The 22409-nt window shown below is 40.7% G+C and overlaps 1 protein-coding gene across 1 annotated transcript in view; it reads left to right on the top strand.

The window, feature by feature from the left end:
* The window catches only part of LOC114664462 (leucine-rich repeat-containing G-protein coupled receptor 5-like), a 236611-nt gene that overhangs the window by 178351 nt on the left and 35851 nt on the right, over positions 1–22409 (top strand). Inside the window, exon 6 of the mRNA XM_028818566.2 lies at positions 13286–13357. Coding sequence (XP_028674399.2) covers positions 13286–13357 — 72 coding nt within the window. The remainder of the gene's footprint in view (positions 1–13285; positions 13358–22409) is intronic.

The raw sequence follows: 22409 nt of genomic DNA, 5'->3' as shown, positions 1-22409 counted from the left end.
GAAGTGTAAAAAGTTTAATAATGATACAAATAATAATAATAATTAATACTATGAAATGAATATTCATAATAATAATGATGATGCTAATACCATAAAAGTACAAAGTCAGAAGTGTAACAAGTATAATAATGATACAAATAATAATAATGAATAATAATAATAATAATAATATGAAATGAATATTCATAATAATAACGATGATGCTAATACCATAAAAGTACAAAGTCAGAAGTGTAAAAAGTATAATGATAGAAATAATAATGAATAATAATAATAATAATATGAAATGAATATTCATAAGGCAGGAGTGGTGGCTCTGAGGCTAGGGATATGCACTGGCAATCGGAAGGTTGCCGGTTCGAATCCCGTAAATGCCAAAAGGGACTCTGCTCTGTTGGGTCCTTCAGCAAGGCCCTTAACCTGCAATTGCTGAGCACTTTGAGTAGTGAGAAAAGCGCTATATAAATGCAAACAATTACTATTATTATTTATTATTATAATAATGATACTAATACCATAAAAGTACAAAGTCAGAAGTGTATAAAAAAGTATAATACAAATAAAAATAATAATAATATGAAATTAATAATAATAATAACTATAATGCTATACATACTGCCAAAATACCTCTTTTGTGTGGTATGTCTTTGAACAGGAAAACTGCTTAAGTGTCCAGCCATTTACCTGACACTGCTCAGCATAACGGTTCGTCTCAATCACAATTCATTTGATCACGTCATCATCAAGAAATAACCTCAAGTAACTAAGTGGTTCTTGGCTGTCAACGTTCACTTTAATTCCTGGCTGCCCCACAAAATCAAAGCGACTTGCTGCTGGTTTATTTGAAGCAGGGTCAACAGAAACCCAAACACGAGCATCACTTTGGGATTCATCAGAATCATTTTCTGTTTTACTGCCTGTTTCAATTTCGCTGACTGAAGACAGATTCACTTCGTCACCACTGCTGATGAAAAGCTGCTCAACATCACTGCTGATATCACTGTCAAGAGCGTAGAGCGTGCAACAGCTGGGCTGCTGAAAAATGTTTCTTGCGAGACACCATTATGAGGCTAGGAGAAGCCGCGCCTACACCGTTGCCTGGGTAACACTGGGGCCTGACACTTACATAAGACACACCTATACCGTTGCCCAAGTAAAGATCGGGACTAATGCTGTTGGCACTTTTACAGCCCGAGTAATCCACCAGTCTAACGCTTACACAAGATGTGTCTATACAGTTGTCCAAGTGACGTTCGGGACTAATTCTTTTAACACTGTTTTCACTGTCTGAGTGACGCTCGGGGCTAATGTTAGGGAGGTTAAGATCATCAAATTCATCAATTCAGTCCCTCATTGAGTGAATGGTTGCTGAAATAACAATTGTGATAGTTTCCCCTGAAAAATTTCTCTCCAAAAATAAATCAAGTAATCACACATTATAATATCCCACTTTTTTCAGCAATAAGAATTAGTACTGAAAATTCAAGACTAACCAAAATTCACCATCTGGCCGATTCTGGAATACCATTGTTCCATAACTCATAAAATCTACTTTATCACCTTCAAAATCAGGCTGCTACTCAGCAGGATTACCTCCAGAGGGCACAATGGCCAGTTGAGCTTGCCTCAATATTAACTTTCTACTCCACACGCCATGCGTTAACAGCCAAAAACACATCCATTAAAATATTGCAGTCCCAATTGACAGAGCCCACCATTCTCTATAACACTGCCACCTTAAGTAAATGTACTGAGGACATGTCTGATTCTTTGCCAGCTCAGCTGCTGGGATAAGCTAAGGATGAAATGCAATTAGACAATCATAAGACCTCTGATTCATGTGGGCTCACTCCACGCCATTCAAGTTCTGCTGCTGGAGTGCAGCCACCTAGTAATGAGACTGAAAATAGCACCTTGGGGACAAGCGGGTCTATGCTAAGTACGAATTGGGAAACAATGAAAAGGGCAACCATTTCAGTACAATACACTTGTGAAAATATTAAAAATGTGTAGGGTAATATGACATGGCGTATTTGTCAGTCTTATAATCTTTATTAATGCATAATCTTTCACTAACAAACAAGAATACAAGACATTATAATCCCAAGGAGAACAAGATAGACATCTACTATATAAGTGAAAATTAAATTAATGCAACAAAGAAATGACAACAATCACCATAGGAGATAAAATAAAAAAGACAAAATGGGTAGAACCTTCCTATGTCCAATAATTCAATAGAAATATGCAAATACAGTGCAGAACTGATTTTTAATTGTTTATGTGTTCTAGTTGCTAAGGCATTGGACTGTAAGTCTGCAGCTTCATTCCCTGTCCCCTAAATCCCTCGGCACAACATCACTTCACCATGCTGTGTTCTGTGCCTGTAAAGTGTCATGGAATGGCTTTTACCATTGAACAGTTCCATATAAAATAAAGGTTCATATGGTCCTTATTGTCATGTGTACAGCGAAATTCTTACTTGCACGTGTTATTTAACACACAACACATTGCTGTGATCAGTGACTATAACAACCATACTTCGAAACTTGTGTCTTTCTTATCTCAAAAACCTATCCTAGCTTACCTCTTAAACAGAATTAAAATGAAGGCTGTAATCGGGTGCAGCAATGACAGAATGAAAAACAAAGAAATTTTGGTACACCACCCGGGTAGTCTCCTTTATTCGTCCAAGGACGATAGAAAAGAAATATGAAGAAAAGTAACGTAAAGTGTGCGTCTTGGCACAGATCCCTTAACGGGAGTTTGATAGAGCCTGCCCCTTGGGGTCTGGCTTTTAGAAAGCTCTGTCCTGTGGCTTGCTCTACCCAGAAGTTACACCTCCTTCTAGATTTAATGTTGGCGCGACCACAAGGGGCAGAGCTACTTGCCCTCACTGGGCAGGTTCTCAATGCTGTAAGGGAAAAAGAATGTGTAAGTGTAAGTGACAGCGCCCCCTCTCACCCCGGCAGGTTATTACATTAGAACATTAGAACACTCTAGACGAGAATAGGCCAGTCAGCCCAACAAAGCTCACCAGTCCTATCCACTTATTTCTTCCAAAAAAACAATCAAGTCGAGCTTTGAAAGTCCCTAAAGTCCTACTGTCTACCACACTACTTGGTAGCTTACTCCAAGTATCTAGCGTTCTTTGTGTAAAGAAAAACTTCCTAATGTTTGTGCGAAATTTACCCTTAACAAGTTTTCAATTGTGTCCTCATGTTCTTGATGAACTCATTTTAAAATAACAGTCCTAATCCACTGGACTAATTCCCTTCATAATTTTAAACACTTCAATCATGTCACCTCTTAATCTTCTTTTGCTTAAACTATAAAGGCTCAGCTCTTTTAATCTTTCCTCATAATTCATCCCCTTTGGCCCTGGAATCAGTCTAGTCGCTTGTCTCTGGACCTTCTCTAGCGCTGCTATGTCCTTTTTGTAGCCTGGAGACCAAAACTACACACAGTACTCAAGATGAGGCCTCACCAGTGTGTTATAAAGTTTGAGCAGAACCTCCTTGGACTTGTACTCCACACATCGTGTTGTATAACCTGACATTCTGTTAGCCTTCTAAATGGCTTTTAAACACTGCCTGGAAGTCGATAGCTTAGAGTCCACTATGACTCCTAAATCCTTCTCATAAGGTGTACTCTCAGTTTTCAGACCTCCAATTGTGTATTCAAACCTGACATTTTTAATAATTCTTTGCATTTTTATATAGCGCTTTTCTCACTACTCAAAGAGTGCAGCAATTGCAGGTTAAGGGCCTTGCTTAAGGGCCCAACAGAGCAGAGTCCCTTTTTGGCATTTACGGGATTCAAATCGGCAACATTCCGATTGCCAGTGCAGATCCCTAGCCTCAGAGTTCTATGTGTAATACTTTACATTTACTGACATTAAATTTCATCTGCCACAAATCTGCCCAAGCCTGTATGCTATCCAAGTCCTTCTGTAATGATATAACGGATTCCAAATTATCTGCTAATCCACTCATCTTGGTATCATCTGCAAACTTAACCAGCTTGTTACTTATATTCCTATCTAAATCATTTATATATATTAAAAATAGCAGCGGCCCTAACACTGGCCCCTGTGAACACCACTCTTAACATCGGCCAGTTCTGATGAGGTTCCTCACACCATCACCCTCTGCTTCCTGTGTCTGAGCCAATTCTGCACCCATCTACAAACATCACCCTGAACTCCCACTTCTTTTAATTTGATGCCCAACCTCTCATGTAGCACCTTATCAAATGTTTTCTGAAAGTCCAGATAAATAATATCATTAGCTCCACTTTGATCGTATCCTTTTATTGCCTCCTCATAGAATTCTAGCATGTTAGTAAAACACGACCTCCCTGTTCTGAACCAATGCTGACTGTTCCTAATAACTTCTGTCCTTGCCAGGTGTTGCTCGATCTTATCCTTAATAATTCCTTCCATTAATTTTCCTGTGATGCATGTTAAGCTTACTGGCCTACAGTTGCTTGGATCTGCCCTGTCACCCTTTTTATATAATGGGATGATATTTGCCATTTTCCAGTCCTTCGGAATCTCTCCAGTGCGCAGTGACTTCCTAAAAATATGCGTCAAGGGTTTATATATGTACTCACTAGCCTCCTTAAGAACTTGAGGGTAAATATTATCTGGTCCTGGTGATTTGTTCGATTTCAGCTTATTTAATCTGAGCAGCACTTCTCCCTCTACAATTTCCAAATCCCTCAGTACCTCCTTAGTAGTCCCTGTTACCTCTGGGAGGTTATCCACTTGCTCACTTGTAAACACCTCAGAAAAATGTAAGTTTAGAGCATCTGCTATTTCACTGTCTGTATCTTTTATTTCCCTTTACTATTCCTGATGCACTTGACCTCCTCCTTGACTGTTCTTTTACTACTAAAATACTGAAAGAATCTCTTAGGGTCGTCTTTCGCCTTATCTGCTATATTCCTCTCCAACTGTCTTTTAGCCTCCCTGATATCCTTCTTAATGGTTGCCCTCATGTTCTCATACGCTCTACGATTCACTTTGCAGTCATTAGTCTTATATGCCTTATAAAGCAGTTTTTTTCCTTTGCAACTTCTTTTTAACATCTTTATTAATCCACCGTGGAGTTTTTTTTTGTTTCCTATTAATTCCAAATTTAGGTATGTATCTGTCCTGCATTACATGTAAAACATTTTTAAACCTGTTCCACTGCCCCTTGACTGTCTGCATACTTAAAAGCTTATCCTAGTGTATCCTACTTAGTCATTGTCGCATCTGCTCAAAATTAGCCCTACCAAAGTTCAACTTAACAATTTTAATTTTTGCATCTGAACTCTTACAAAATACTCAGAATTGTATTACATTATGGTCACTTGACCCTAGTGCAGGTACTCAATCACGGTCCTGGAGGTCCGCAGTGGCTGCAGGTTTTTGTTCTAACCCGGTTGCTTAATTAGAAAGTAATTCTTGCCAATAATTTAATTTCATGGCTCGTTAGTGTTTTTACTCTGCTATGTCAGGTCAGTCTCATATCCTGGATTTTCTTCCTCTTTCTAAGGATATCATCCGAATGATCTGAACGCTAAAATGGATGAGTGATTCTTAGTTCTTCACTTTTTTCTCTTCACTTTCCTTCCAAATATTTAATTAAACCAATTAGTGCACGATAAATACAGAGGTGTAAATGGTAACAAGCTAAATGGAGAAATGCTGGTCTGTTTTGTCATTTGCATGTTACTGCTAATAAGGAGCAATTAAAAACCAAGTCTACAGCTGTTTAAGACTAAAATAAGCATTAAGGTTTCAAAATCTTAATGAGCGAGACAATCAAAGTGAAGCAGAAGTGTTACTTGAGCAGTAAGTGCTTCTTATTAAGCAATTGGGTTGGAACAAAAACCTGCAGCCCCTACGGACCTCCAGGACCGTGATTGAGTACCCCTGCCCTAGTGGTTCAATCACCTCTACACCCTCAATTCTATCCTGATTATTACAAAATACTAAATCCAGACAGGCTTCACCCCTTGTTGGTGCTTTAACATGTTGTGTTAAAAAACAGTAACTGATTACTTCTAAAAACTAAAAACTTGTGCTCCTCCATCATCAAGGTTATCCCAGTTAATATTTGGATAATTAAAGTCCCCCATGACTATAATATCTCCCTGTAAACTTGCCTTGTTGAAATTACTGTCTGAATTAGGTTGTCTATAACACACTCCTAAAATAAGACCTCTTTCCCTAATAAACTGGCAGCACCCAGCGTCAAAGCAGTGATTTGTTCAAGTGTGGTTTCCCTTTTCTTTTTTAGATCCACATCCCTGACGTGGCTTTATCATATACACTGAAATTAACCACATATTGTTTATTAGTTTAAGGCATCTGATTGTAATTAACCTGTAACAATATAATGGTCCACAGAATGGTCAAACTATTCTAAATACCATAGCTGCTTTAGCGTTGTTACTCTCACTGCACCTTCATCTTCTACTTTCAGCTGCTCCCATTAGGGGTTGCCACAGCAGATCATCTTTTTCCATAGTACTCTAACTGCACCACTTGGAGCAGCTGATCGGAAAGAGAATTATCGGTATACAGAATCAAGCACACGCTGCCTTAGCCATTCACTATTTGAACTGCTCTTCTCCGACAAACGCTTCAGAGTCTTTCCTGTACGGACCTCGCGGTTCAGAAACAGTTTCATCCCAAGAACTATAAACGCACTCAATCAGTCCATCAAGTGCTCCATATAGAGCTGTTTGTACTTATTAGTACAATTACCTCACTGTAAACTTGCGATACAGTTATAATATTGCACAACCTGAGCCACTTTATAAAGCGCGTATTTACATATGATGACGATATCATTCTTAAAATTAAATGCAGCAAAATATGTTTATTACATTATACAGATAAAATGTTAATGTCATTTAAATAATCTGTATTGTTAATAATTAAACATGTGAGGACACGGTGTCGCAGCACTAGCTAGTTCAGGGATTGTTCCTGCCTCGCGCTATCACTGCGTCACTGTGTTCCCATGTTTAATAACATGTTTTAATTCCTGTCATCATGAAAATGATATCAAGTATACATCTCAGTATTTTAATTATTCAGATAGTTGTAATATCACAAATGTAATGGATTCTGTGTCCTGTCAGAGGAAGAGAAAGTCCATTTAAGAAGCACGTAGTGATTCACACACATAGAGCACATAGAACACATACAAAACAAAGCATTTAATGTGCTACTTTAGTTACAATAGTATTTGAGAAAAACTAGTAAATTAAATGATTTAAAGATGAAGTTTATGATGTTCTACTTTAATGACAAAATAAACTACGTGATTGAAGTGGAAATTTCGAGATTAAAGTTGGCCTTTCAAGCTTTTTTCTCACTGTGTCCCTATTTTTTTTTTCTTTTCTCTGTACCCTAATAAGCTTTCATGTGACACTCAGACGGTGAGCTACAACTCACCTTATCACGGCGACTTTGATATCTGACAACTTCTTTTTTATTTTGGGCACTGTGCGTCTTTGTGAACTTGAGCTTTCGAGTTTGTCCGACACTCTATGTCACTCGATCAACTTCCTTTTGTTGTTCATACCACTGTTTAAACCAACAAATAGTACGTTTTTTCTTTGCCTCCACTTGGTATTCGCTGAAATTCTTCTGTTTTCCACCGTGCTTTTCCCATTGTCTTTTCACAGAAGGCTGAGCTTAAGGGCTATTTATATTGATTTGCATATTCAAAGAAGCGTAATTCTGGGAGGAGTTGGGGCGGGACAGCAGGCGTGTGCCCGTGCGTTACTTTTCACGCTAACTGGGATTTATGTAGCGGAAGAACATGGAAGTTGACGTTCGCACAGACTTATGCATCTGGATTTTTTTGTGCGTACAAACATTTCCACTTTTGTCCGTACGCCATGTTATATTGTGAATTCTACGCACAGCGTTATACATGAGGCCCCTGGTCTGGAATCTCCTCCCGCGCCACCTTGGGGGTGCACACCATCTCTCTAAAGGACACCTGGACCAAGTCCGCCAATTCTCTATTACAACGCAGGTCAGCCAACTCCTCCTCCACTTCAGCTGGCATCTCTTGCAGATATAGCCCTCATAAACGACTGGCTCTTCCAAAGCATCATCTAAAAAGTCCAACATCCAACAGGACTTGCATTGCACTGGCCTCATTAAAATTTGATGTGGGATTAGTAAAACTGCCTTAACCTTTTTTTTCTTAAAATGAAATAATTTAACTTAAATGATAACACTAAGATCTGCTACGGCTATTGTATACCTTTTCCCCTTAAGCTCCTGTACTGTTCTACCTCTCAGCTGCCTGCCATTTGTCTTTCTATGAGGTTAACTTTACTTTTCTCTGTCTTTTCTTCTAACTTTGCGCGCCTCTTACTTATAAGCTCTCCACTCACACTGTTTGTATTCCCAGTATTAATGAACCCTTAAGCCATCGCCCGCTTAACTGTTTTACCTCTGGACCGCTAAGTGCTGTTCAAACTAAAATAAACAAATAAATAAAACTTTACTACCTTAAACGTCTTAACGATGGCCGCTTACCTGTGCACCACAGCCGTTGTCTTTGTCTTTTTCTTTTTTCTTTTAATTTTCTTTTAAACTAAAGAATCGCTGTTACGACGACGTGGTTATTTGCTAACAAATGCCGATATCAGTTACTGATGCTTTCTACCTTGCCTCCTCGATGCTAATTCAAATACAGTGTCACAGGATGCTGGGGGTGGTACCCAGCCGGGATGCCCAGGAGGACCGGAGGAGTGCTTACGCCTCCCACAGACCACGTTGGGGCGACCGCCCTGGTGGCTTTGGGGACCACGGGAACAGAGCTTAGAAGCTCAACCCTATAGTGTCCAGTGGTCACCGCCAGGGTGCAACCCAATGCCTATGGAGCCCTGGCCCTCAGTACTTCTGCCACACCCGGAAGTGCTGGGGGAAGAAGACCAGGGACACCCGGAGTGCTTCCGGGTGCGCTGCCGGTACTTCCATCACACTGGGGAGTGCCGGCGGAAGCTAATCGGGAGGCACCTGGAGCACATCCGGATTTGTATAAAAGGGGCTGCCTCCCTTCGTTCGAAGGCTGGAGTCGGGCATGGAGAAGACAAGGTCTTGGAGGAGAGGAGTGGAGGCGGACTTGAGAAAAAGGCATTGGCAAGAAGGCCTGGAATTTTGGGGGAGTTTTGGGGTTGTGTGCACCTGTGTAAATAAGTATTTGTAAATAAACGTGTTGTGGTGATTCAAACGATGTCCGCCTGTCTGTGTCCGGGCCGGTCTCCACAACAGATAACAAGAACAAGTATATGAACAAGTACAAGTAACTTTTCCAAGCACACCTCCAAACACTCAACTACTTTTGCTCTTGTGTGGGCGAAAAAAATAAATAAAAAAACCTTCTAAAGGGAAAAAAGGTTTAAAAATTCCCACACAGTTCCTTAGCGGCAACCAAAAACCAAGATTTTAAGAGCAAAATGTATTTGTTTATTTAAATCTCACACCACAGAACAGACCAAAAACTCTCAACAGCCTCTAGCGTTTGCAAAGCACACATCAGCACATTTCGATTCCATACCTCACCAGAGCCGGTGAGAGAGTCCTCCATTGCACGTGCATGACAAGGTTAAGTGAAAGTATTCATTCCTGTTAGGTTTTTTAACATTTTACTGTTGCAGCATGGAAACATGTTGTAGTTATTGGAGTTTGTTCTGATTTTGAGCTAAAGATGGCATTCTCACCCAGATCCCGACTCTTTGGTGCAGTTCTCTGCTGATGCTGCAGAAGGCAATGGTACATAGCATAGTACAGATAGTACAGTATTTTACAGTATAAGTAGGGCACATTGCCAAATGGTATAGGATAGCATTACATAGCACAGTGAAGTGTAGTATAGTACCATTTGATCAGAAATGATCCTGTATTTGCAAAAATAAAAAACAAGCAGACAATGGCAGAGTACCGGGACAGTACAGTCCTGTCTTTATGCTGTTGTTACAAATATCTGACACTGTATTTTTAAGCTTTCCAATGAAACTCTCTATATACTTATAAAATCCAATGTCTGTCTGTCTGTCTGTCTGTCTGCATGTTTGTCCGCTTTTCATGAGAGAACTACTTAACGGATTTAGATCGGGTTTTTTTTCTATATTTTGCTTGAACATTCCTGTATTGATTTTGCGACTCTCTCATCGCGCTATGCATCATAGTGGTACTGATTTATCTGTATGAATCCGAGAGAGACGCAGTGGACCAAAGGGAGGGGGTCGGTGCCCTCCTAACTCACGCGTCTGCCTCGGGGAGTACCTTACCTCCGCTTAGCTAATGAATGAGTGAATTACTTAACGGATTTAGATTGGGTCTTTTTCTATAATTTGCTTGAACATTCCAGTTGATTGTGTGAGTTCTCACATTGTGCTGTGTATCATAGTTCGCTTGTGGTAACGATTTATTTGCTCAAATCCAAGAGACATGGAGTGGACTGAGGGGGCAGGCGGGGCCCTTGCAGGAATGATATATTCGCACTAATCAGAGACAGAGGCTGCAGGCAGAGGGGAGTTGGAAGTGTGACGTCAAGAGTGGGGAGCCAGGGAGAGCCCTCCTTGCTGCCCTGTTACACTTCTATGTGGGCAAAGCCATGGGGGACGGCTAGTATTACATAAAGGGTACTAGAATGAACAAATAACACATGTTGTTTTTTATATTATTTATTTTTAATTTTTATTTTGTTAATCTAGTGATACAAGTTATCTAATAAAAACTGGCACAGTGTGAAAAGGTACTTGCCTCCTAGCAGGGCCATCTTAACAACATCATAGGCCCCCTGGGCAAAACAATGACAGCAAAACAGAAACATACATAGGAATCAGAAACATTCTGGGACCCCCCGGCCAGTGCCCATTGTGTCCACATGTTAAGACAGCCCTGCCTCCTAGCTAAATCAACCCAGGGAAAGGGACAATTAGAAAAATGGTTGACCACAGCCAGGCCTGATTTCAGCTAACCCTGTTCCTGTAAACCTCGCTTATTTGGACCCTTAATGTAAGAGTCAGGCTAATATGATCACAATATAACAAATATATAGTGGGAAAATCAAAGAGAAGTCTAGAAGGGAACAAAACAATGCTGCTATCTCTCAGCCTCATAAAGGTTACAAAGCTCTTTGTAAGGTGCTTGGACTCCACTGAACCACAGTGAAAGCCATAATCTTGAAATGGAATAGAAGAGAAGCAATTTAGGAATGGCCAGCCTGCCAAATTAGCCAAAAGGGTCCTACCATCTATATAAATAAAAATGTAAATGTTCGTTTGTTCAAAATCTTAAATCTCCGAAAGTTCTTCACCGATTGCTTTGAAATTTTGACACAGCGTTGCATTCAAATACACGCGTGTTTTTATATACATATTATATAGATGTCACACCTGTGATAGGTAAAAACATGCTTTTTTTGAAAAACAGCGTCATCTGTTGGACGTAAAAGCAACACACGCTATACTAAATATTTTACGATTCCATTTCAATGTTTCCGATTTACGATCCTCCCACGTGCAACATTTCCAAAGCATCCGGCATGGGAAAAGTATTGCAGAAATGCAAACTTATTGTTTGGGATGAATGCACAATGGCACACAAAAAATCGCTCGAGGCTCTTGATCGATCATTGCAAGATTTGCGTAGAAACAGCAGACCATTTGGGAACGTATTACTATTGCTTGCAGGAGATTTCAGGCAAACATTACCTGTAATTCCTCGATCGACACCAGCGGACGAAATAAATGCTTGCCTGAAATACTCTAATTTGTGGCGACACGTAAAGACGTTAAAATTAACTACAAATATGCGTGTCCAGCTGCAAAACGATCGATCAGCTGAGATATTCTCACATCAATTGCTGGAAATTGGGAACGGAAAGGTGCCAGTTGATCTGACCTCAGGACGAATTTCATTGCCTCATAACTTCTGCAATTTAGTGACGTCAAAAGAAAAATTGGTTGAAAAAGTATTTCCCGATATTCAAACCAATTATAAGAATCACGATTGCCTGAGTGAACAAGCTATTCTTGCGGCCAAGAACAAAGACGTCTACGAACTTAACAATATTATTCAGTCTAACATTCAAAACGAGGCAGTCACATACAAGTCCGTCGACACTGTTGTGGAAGCAGATGAAGCGGTTAATTATCCAACAGAATTTTTGAATTCACTCAATCTGCCAGGGATACCACCGCACGTACTGCAATTGAAAATCGGCGTGCCAATTGTCATGTTGCGAAATATCAACCAGCCAAAGCTTTGCAACAGCACGCGGCTTGCAGTAAAAAAATTAATGAGGAACGTCGTAGAAGCAACAATCTTGACAGGACCTTTCAAAGGTGAAGATGTCCTCATTCATCGCATTCCTATGATTCCAATGGATATGCCATTTCTTTTTAAGAGATTGCAATTCCCAATTCGATTAACGTTTGCAATCACCATCAACAAAGCTCAGGGCCAATCTTTAGAATTGTGCGGTTTAGATCTAGACACGGATTGCTTCTCACATGGACAATTATATGTTGCGTGTTCTACAGTTGGCAAACCAGACAATCTCTATATCTGCACAGACAATGGAACAACAAAAAATATTGTATACCCACAAGCATTGTGAAATTAAACATATTAGAAACGTGCGCTTTCTCTTTTCTTTCTTTTCCATTTAACCAGACTGAGCCACAGCAACGCGTGGCCGGGTACAGCTAGTAAATAAATAAATAAATAAAGGGCTGCAGGCTTCTCTTGCCATAGCTAAGGTCAGTGTTCATGACTCCACCATCAGGGGCCGAAATGGGCTGCATTGAATACTAGTAGGACAGAAACAATGGCTGACAAAGAGGAGCTAATCTGGCACTTTCCACAAAGCACCTGGATTATAGTCCAAGCCTTTTGGGAGAATATTCTATGGACAGATGAGATACAAGTGTAACTTTTTGGAGAACATCATTATGTTCAGATGAAGCAGACACAGCTTTCCACAGTAAGTCAATTGTGGTGGTGTTCAACGTTCCCTATAAAGTGTGTTTGTTATGCTTCAACACATAATTTTATTTAGTTGTGCACAAAAAAGTGAGTCAAGAAATCCAAAGCCATCCGCAACCCAGCCCTGCTGCACCCAGGAGCTGCTGTGTCTAGCTTTGCCATCTTGTTCTGTACTATCATCAGCTGTCACTGCAAAGTTCATTTTGGCATTGCGTCCTTTTGAAAAGTCCAGATTTACTCACTTTGGCTTTTCATGTTTCTTTACAGACACCTTCACAACAACAGGATTCACTCCCTGGGAAAGAAATGTTTTGATGGACTCCACAGCCTTGAAACCTTGTGAGTTGACCTCTGTCATATGCATTTTTTTAATCACCGTGCACATCATGAAAAAAGAAACAAAAATAAAAAATAAGGAAATTGCACTGAGTGGTTGTGTTGTGAGTTCTCTCAGGGTTGAGTGTGAGGATATAAACAAAGTGCGGCTCTCTACGTAGCCTTTGTTGAACATTTAATTAAGGATGGGGAACAAAATAAACATTTTTTAAAGCTGTAAATACTCATGTTTGGCATTAAAAATGTTGTAAATGAATTAACGAGTTCCATTCAACTTAAAGTATTTTCAACTGCAACCAAAAAAAAAAAAAAATTACAAAGCTTGTGCAAGAACAGGGACGTACAAGAGCAAAAGACAAAGAATAATTATGTGCTATGGATGAGGTACAGTATACAGTATGTCCAATTAGGAGCATTAGTGCCGTTGCGAAATGCACTGTGGAGAGTAAAGTACCACCGTAAGACCACCATTATGACAAGAATGCCACAACAACAGCAAAAAATACAAATAATCCATTTATACTTGGCTGGTATTAGAGAAGTGTACAGTCCACATCAGGATCTACCTTAAACAAAATCCCCCATTTAATTCACCATATCAAATAATTACCTTTATTTCGATATTACATTTGTTTGATATTGACATTAGGATTATTACCCTGACAAAATGTCTTCCTCAGTCAATGTCGTAAGCAACTGGCTGATTCAATTGGACACGCATGCACCCTTATGGTTAAATCTTCTGTCTTAAAGCACACCTACTTCCCTGAAATGCACACTTTGCAGTGAGGAAGAGACTAATTCAGTGGTGGCCAGTTCTCGTCATGTCAGAACACTGCCATTGGGCTCTGTGGCATTTGAATGAGACAGTGACGCCACTTGCAGCCATTACCAGCCTCTGCTTGCTTACCTCGACTGCTTCTGCGGCTGTTAGCTCATAACTTCTTTTGCATTGAGCCCTGCTCCCACACCCATATAGGCAACCACCAGAAACTAAATAAAATATAATAATAATAATAATAGCCAGAAATAGTACATCTAAGAATAATATTCATAAGCTGATTAATGAGTACAAAGCTTATTGACTACACAGACCACAGAGACTTGATGGCTGCCTTATAATGAGCAGGACCACATCTAAAAAATCATTTGTGAAATGTGGGGCAATTCATGAAACTGCTAAAAACTGAATATCTAAATTATAATAATTTAAATGTAAACATTTAAAAAAATCACAAAAATTGCTCCATCAAGGCAGCAGGGATGCATACTTGGATCAGAAGTAGTTCTCCGTACGTTTTATTATAGAGTTAGGCCAGACAAGCAGTGGTAGAAGGGTAGAGTGCATGCTTTGCATGTGTGAGGTCTTGGGTCCGATCCCCTGCTTCTGCATCAGTTATTTCAGGGAATTCAATTTCACTGTTTGTAGGTGTAGTGGTTAAGGCATTGGACCTCAACAACCTGAGGTTGTGGGTCCAAATCCCACTACTGACACTGTGAAAATGAACAATTCACTTCATCTGCCTGTACTTCAACTGGAAAAAAAAGAGAAATGAAACCAATTGTAAAGGGATCAGCAACATAAGTAAGTGAAGTAGTCTGTGTAGTACAGTTCACATCTCTCTGTTATAATAAAAAAAATCCTGGGACGAGACAAGTCTTTTTCAGAGAGACACTTTCATGTCCCGCAGGACGAGACTTTGTGCCAAGAGATTTAACCAGGCCCAGGGCCGGAAATAAAAGACAAAGAGTAGGTGACAAAAGTAGAACGTCATAAAGAATACAAAAACATTGGCATGATACAGATTAGATAGATAGATAGATAGATAGATAGATAGATAGATAGATAGATAGATAGATAGATAGATAGATAGATAGATAGATAGATAGATAGATAGATAGATAGATACTTTATTAATCCCAAGGGGAAAATCACATGCAGAGCAGGTTAGAGATAATGAAAGTACTAAACTTCGAAAGTCTCAGAAAAATGATAATAAAGATCACATTAGCGCAAACAAACAGAAATTATTACTCGGTGAAATAACGGAACAGCAAAAAGAGATCGAATATATTGTTTGGATTTAAACTCGGAGACTTGTAGATCGTCTAATTTGTGTTGCCATCAGGGAAAAGTAGTGTTTCTTCCCAATGAAGAGGCGTATCCACGAGAAATTAAAGATTTGTCGTTCGGTGAAAGTGAAATCCAAATATGCGAGCGGCAGAGAAACGGGGGGGGGGGGGGGGGGGGGGGGGGGGGATGTTGGCATGCGAAGTGAGCAGGGGGTGAACCCCCCTAGTTTGTTAATTAAAACTCATGCCTTCCTCAGCATGTATGTCAGTCATTTTCTTACCCATGTAGTCCTGAACACAGGGCTATGGGGGTCTGCTGGAGCCTATCTCAGCTAGCATAGGGCACAAGGCAGGAACAAACCCTTGAGAGCATGCCAGTCCATCGCAGTCAGCGTGTATGTATTTATCAAAAATCACTCCATGATATTCTCATAGTTAAGCCAATAAAAAGTACATATCAGACTGGTAAGTCAGGTGGACGTGCTAGCCTAGCTCCCACTCACTCTTAAGCTCAACATCCATCCATCCATTATCCAACCCGCTATATCCTAACTACAGGGTCATGGGGGTCTGCTGGAGCCAATCCCAGCCAACACAGGGCGCAAGGCAGGAAACAAACCTCGGGCAGGGCGCCAGCCCACCGCAGTAAGCTCAACACAACATTTACAAAACAACCACCTTAGCCAGGCAAGCTAAATGAGAACTTTCTTGGTTTACATGACTAATTGGGTGGTCTTTTTCCACATCCTTGAAAAGTTCTACATGTGCATTAGCTAGCAAGGCCATCACAGTGATTATCCTATCAGAAACTGTTCTTTTTTCACATTAAAGAGAACCCCAACTGACAACTAAACTGCGACCTAGCTTTAATGACTAGTCCAACACAACAATCAGCTTTTTTTGTGATGGGATGTATGTAACTCCCTCTTCCAAAACGGTCTTCCCAAATACCACTGTGCTAAGCACTCTTCTGAGTGCCACAAAGGAGAAGGTGATGGGAGCGAAGGGAAGCAAGTGTCGTGTGGAAAGTGCTGCTCCTGACTGTGGGAAGTATGAAAGTGCAATCAATGCATCTCTCAGCACTCATGGATTTCACACCAGGCAGGAAAGCCACATTGGCTTTCCGGCATAACACATCCTACTTAATCATCAGCAGGCTTGTCTTCACTCATGGACTTTATTCACATTGACTATTTGTGTTGTTGGCTGCCATGCCAACAAGCTGGGAGCACCATAACATGTTTGCTTCGCGCCACTGCTAGCCAGCAGCTTTTTCCTGCGAAGCTAACGGTGAGTGTGGCTGCTTGCCCCGTGCGTGTGAGCCACAGCTTCTGTACAACTGTCGGAAATGTCTTCACTCCCAAAGTCAAGTCTCGATCACATGCTTTTCACAAGTCACCCATCAGGAGATATCAGATTAGGCAAATCTCAGAGGGGTTTTCTCTATACCCTACTGACCTCGTCCATCTATTGCCCAGCCACTGACCGGGGTCATTCATTTCATCTGCAGATGTGCCCTCATGATTTGCATAGAGCTACATGGCACAGGAGATCCATGCATGTGTAGAGCTGAAGGCATTTCAATTACATGTACATTTACTTATCTGACTGATGCCTTTTCAGACTGCATTTCTTCTGTTTCTTCCAATTTGACTTGCTCATGGCCATGCTAGTTGTGGCTTTGGAACCCACAACCTCAGGGTTTGAAGTTAAATTAAAACTGCACAGGGAAAATATGGCAAGGAGCAAGGACCACCATGTTCAAAAGCTTTTTTAGACTTTTTAGATGTCATCACTCAGTAAAAATTAAACTTCCCTTGAAGTGTACCTCTGTTAATTGTGCTACTTTTCAGTTCTACCATAACGTTCTCAAAGCAGCTTAAAACAATCTGGCAAACATCAGGGGCAAGGCAGGAACCAAACTTGGATGGGAATTATGTTGTGTTTTATCTTTATGATTGCATTCTGCCTGAAGAAGGGGCCTGAGTTGCCTTGAAAGCTTGTCTATTATAATCTTTCTAGTTAGCCAATAAAAGGGGTCATTTTGCTTAACTTCTCACCACATCCATAATGGCTAACATGGTACAACACCCTAGTACTGCATAATCAATTAAACTTTTCAATGTAACAAAGATTTCTTTCCCATTGTATCCAAGATGGCGATAGTGAGCAGAAATTATGAGTTGTTTTTAAGTATTTAACTCTTTCATTGACTGTATTATTAACATAAAGTTTTCCCTATCTAATGACAAGGCATTTAGTGAAAACTCTTAAACTATCGTCACTGTTTCCAGTAACATTCACATCCAAACGATATACAGTGCCCTCCATAATCTGTCTTTTACTAACCCGCTTAGTCCTAAATGGGGTTACAGGGAGTGCTGGAGTCTGTCCCTGTCAGCATAGCAGGAATAAACCCTAGACGGTGCCCTCCATAATGTTTGGGACAAAGACACATTTTTCCTTGATTTACCCACAAGCTTCACTGTTTAAAATTACAAGTCAAACAATTTAGACGTCATTAAATTGTACACTGCAGACTTTCATTTATGAGGACTAGGGGGCTTCGCCCCCTGCTCGCTTCACTCGCCAACCCCCGTGTTTGGTTTTCCGGATACACACTTTTAAGGTTTTTTTTTTCTTTGAATTGTTGCTATTTCATTAGTTTCACTTTTATTTCAAAACTTATGTAAAAACAATAAAAACAAGCAGTACAGGAGAAAGCTGGAGCAGAAGTTGCAGAATAACAGCACGAAGGAAGTGTGGGATGGGATGAAGATCATCACTGGCTGCAGCTCGAAGCGAGGTACCACCATCGAGAGAGACGTGAAGAGAGCAAACCAAATGAACAACTTCTTTAACAGGTTTGACCACCCTAACCCACTCTCACTCTCACCTCGGAGTACTGCACCCTCCACACATCCTTCTGCTGATACAAGCATAGGAGAGACATCCCCGCCCATAATTACAACAGCGCAGGTGAGCAGAGAGCTGAGGAGACTTCGTGCCAGCAAAGCAGCGGGTCCAGATGGTGTATCGCCACGACTGCTGAAGGTCTGTGCATCGGAGCTGGGGGGTCCTCTACAGCGCATCTTCAACCTGAGCCTGGAACAGGGGAGAGTCCCTGAGGCTTTGGAAAACATCTTGCATCACTCCAGTCCCAAAGGTATCACATCCTAGTGAGCTGAATGACTTCCGGCCCTTTGCTCTGACATCACATGTGATGAAGACCATGGACAGGCTGCTGCTTCACCACCTTAGGCCACAGGTTCAACACGCCCTCGACCCCCTGCAGTTTGCATATCAGGAGAAGGTGGGAGTGGAGGATGCCATCATCTATATGCTACACCGATCCCTCTCCCACTCAGACAGAGGCAGTGGTGCTGTAAGAATTATGTTTCTAGACTTCTCTAGCGCCTTCAACACCATCCAACCTCTGCTCCTTAGGGACAAGCTGACAGAGATGGGAGTTGATTCATACCTAGTGGCATGGATCGTGGACTATCTTAAAGACAGACCTCAGTATGTGCGTCTTGGGAACTGCACATCTGACATTGTGGTCAGCAACACAGGAGCGCCACAAGGGACTGTACTTTCTCCGGTCCTGTTCAACCTATATACATCGGACTTCCAATACAACTCGGAGTCCTGCCACGTGCAAAAGTTCGCTGATGACACTGCTATCGTGGGCTGCATCAGGAATGGGCTGGAGGAGGAGTATAGGGACCTAATCAATGACTTTGTTAAATGGTGCGACTCAAACCACCTACAACTGAACACCAGCAAAACCAAGGAGCTGGTGGTGGATTTTAGGAGGCCTAAACCCCTCATGGACCCCGTGATCATCAAAGGTGACTGTGTGCAGATGGTGCAGACCTATAATATCTGGGAGTGCAGCTGGATGATAAATTAGACTGGACTGCCAATACTGATGCTCTGTGCAAGAAAGGACAGAGCCGACTATACTTCCTTAGAAGGCTGGCGTCCTATCAACATCTGCAATAAGATGCTGCAGATGTTCTATCAGACAGTTGTGGCGATCGCCCTCTTCTACGCGGTGGTGTGCTGGGGAGGCAGCATTAAGAAGAAAGACGCCTCACACCTGGACAAACTGGTGAGGAAGGCAGGCTCTATTGTTGGCATGGAGCTGGACAGTTTAACATCTGTGGCAGAGCGAAGGGCGCTCAGCAGGCTCCTATCAATTATGGAGAATCCACTGCATCCACTAAATAGTATCATCTCCAGACAGAGGAGCAGCTTCAGCGACAGACTGCTGTCACTGTCCTGCTACACTGACAGATTGAGGAGATCGTTCCTCCCCCAAACTATGCGACTCTTCAATTCCACCCGGGGGGGGGGTAAACATTAACATTTAACATTATACATAGTTATTGTCTATTTTTTTTCACCTGCATTATTATCAATCTTTAATTTAATATTATTTATTGTATCAGTATGCTGCTGCTGGAGAATGTGAATTTCCCATTGGGATTAATAAAGCATCTATCTATCTATCTATCTATCTATCTATCTATCTATCTATCTATCTATCTATCTATCTATCTATCTATCTATCTATCTATCTATCTATTTGGAATCTTTCGAGTCCCAATATGCTGAATCTTTTAAATGAGGTCTGTGAGACACGTGTTTAATGACTTTGTCAGGTTAGAGATAATGAAAACTGGAATTCAAAAGACTCAAAAAAAAACGTAGGCGCGAAACACATGCAGAGCAAGATACAGAATATGAAAGCAGAAAGAAATGACTGTGTCAAAAAAAGAAAGTAAACATCGCATTAGCGCAAAAAAAGAGAAATTATTACTCGTAGAAATAACTAAAAGGCGAGTAAAGATCAAATAAATGGACACAGGTGATTTGTCAGAAGTATATAAATATTGTAAGGCTTTGAAGTTTAAGTCAGAGAATTTCAAAAACGTGTTTTACCTCACATGCATTTATTGGTTACTTTGGAAAAAAAATTATTAACTGCTGATGATGTCGATCGCTTTGTCTGTGCTGAAATTCCAAACAGAGAAACCTATCCTGAATTATCTCTAACCTACTCTGCATGTGTTTGGCCCTTTTGTTTTGTAACCTCTTATGATGTTTTACTTTGTTTTCTACTCTGTCTTTTATTTCTAACTTCGCTTTGTCCTGCTTTTTTTTCAATGACACCTGCTCCATGGTGATTATTTTCCCTTTTTCGAGTAATAATTTCCGTTTGTTTGCGCTACTGCGATTTTTACTTTCTTTTTTTTTATACTTTCTAATTTTCCTACTTTCATATTCTTTAACTTTCTCCACATTTGTATCGCGCATACGTTTTTTTTTTTTGGAGCCTTTCGAATTCCACTGCTTTCATAATCTGCTCTGCATGTGTACAGCGCCAATGTTTGTGAACGTCTTTATGAAGTTCTACTTTGTCTTTTACTATGTCTTTTAATTCTGAGCCCGATTGGATGTGCTTTGTTTCAATTCCACTTGTTACGGGCTGATAATTACTTGCCTTATTTTCTGAATTTGCACCTAGATTATTTTTTTTTTTGCTGTTTTTTCTCTCCAACACTTTTGAGTCTCTTTTCTCAGCGCTGCTTTCTTCTTCGTTTATTCGTCGACATTTCATTTATAACATATTGTCCTTACATGCTTTATATGAGCTGAGACCCTGGATCTGTATGATCCTTCACAAGGCTGAATGTTTTGCTGCCCCATTGTCTTATTTGACAGATTGTAAGTAGGGCGTGTCTTGCAAGAATTTCATGTTCTACGTCATTGCGAGATGGTCCTGAGTCAATCTCTTGGCATAATGTCTTATGTTTAAGGTCCTAGTGGGTCTTTTGACTATCTTCTGTGATCTTAACATGAAGATCATGTATCGTCTCCTAGTCATTCCTTCCCACAGGATGTTTTTTTTATAATAGAGAGATTTGCGCACATTTTGGTCATACCATGTAGAAATGACAACACTTTCTTTATATGCCCCCCCATTTCAGGACATAATAATATTAGAGATATTTGGCATCACAGGTGTTTGTGATTCCTCAGGTGGGTTTCTGTGCTTCATAAGATACCTCGGCTTGCTTCTGCTCTTTGAAGTCTGTAGTTACCAACATGAGGACAAGAGCTGTGCCAATGAAAGTCAAATACGTCATTATGTGGTTCAAAAAGAAGAAGAAAACCATTTGAGACATCAGTAAGACCTTAGACTTACCTAAATCAACTGTCTGGAATATCTTTAAGAAGAAAGAACACAATGGTGAGCTCAGCATTCACTAGGGGACTGGTAGGCCAAGGAAAACCTTCACTGACAGAAGAATCCTCACAATGTTAAAGGAGACCCCCAAACACAAGTCTGACCGATCAGAAACAGTCTTAAGGTGGTCAATGTGTGTGTGTCACAGATGACTATCAGCAGAAAACTTAATGAACAGAAACACAGAGGCCACACTGGTAATTGTAAACCACTAGTTAGCCACAAAAACAGGATGGCCAGACTAGAGTTTGTGGAAAAGGACTTAAAAGAGCATGCAGAATTCTAGGAAAAGATCTTGTGGTCAGACCAGACAAAGATGAACCTGCAGCAGAGTGATGACAAGAGCAATGTGTGGAGATGAAATAGAACAGCCCAAGAACCAAAGCAGACCACCTCATCTGTTAAAAGTAGCGTCAGGGGTGTTATGACTTGGGCATGTATGGCTGCCACAGGTCCTGGCACACTTATCTTCACTGATGATGAAACCGCTGACAGCAGTCACCTAGTGAATTCTGAGGTGTATGGAAACATCTGATCTGCTCAAGGTCCAGTAAAGGCCTCCAAACTCACTGGACGGCTCTTCATCCTACAACAAGATAATGATTCAAACATACAGCTGAGGCAACACAGGAGTTTTTCAAAGCTAAAAAATGGAAAATTCTGGAATGGCCAAGCCAGTAACCCAATTTAAATCCAATTGAGCATGACTTCCATATGCTGAAGAGA

The sequence above is a fragment of the Erpetoichthys calabaricus genome, chromosome 1, assembly GCF_900747795.2.
Source record: "Erpetoichthys calabaricus chromosome 1, fErpCal1.3, whole genome shotgun sequence".
Classification (NCBI taxonomy): domain Eukaryota; kingdom Metazoa; phylum Chordata; class Cladistia; order Polypteriformes; family Polypteridae; genus Erpetoichthys; species Erpetoichthys calabaricus.
The sequence above is the reverse complement of the archived record's forward strand: the minus strand, read 5'-3'. Positions and strand labels throughout refer to the sequence as shown.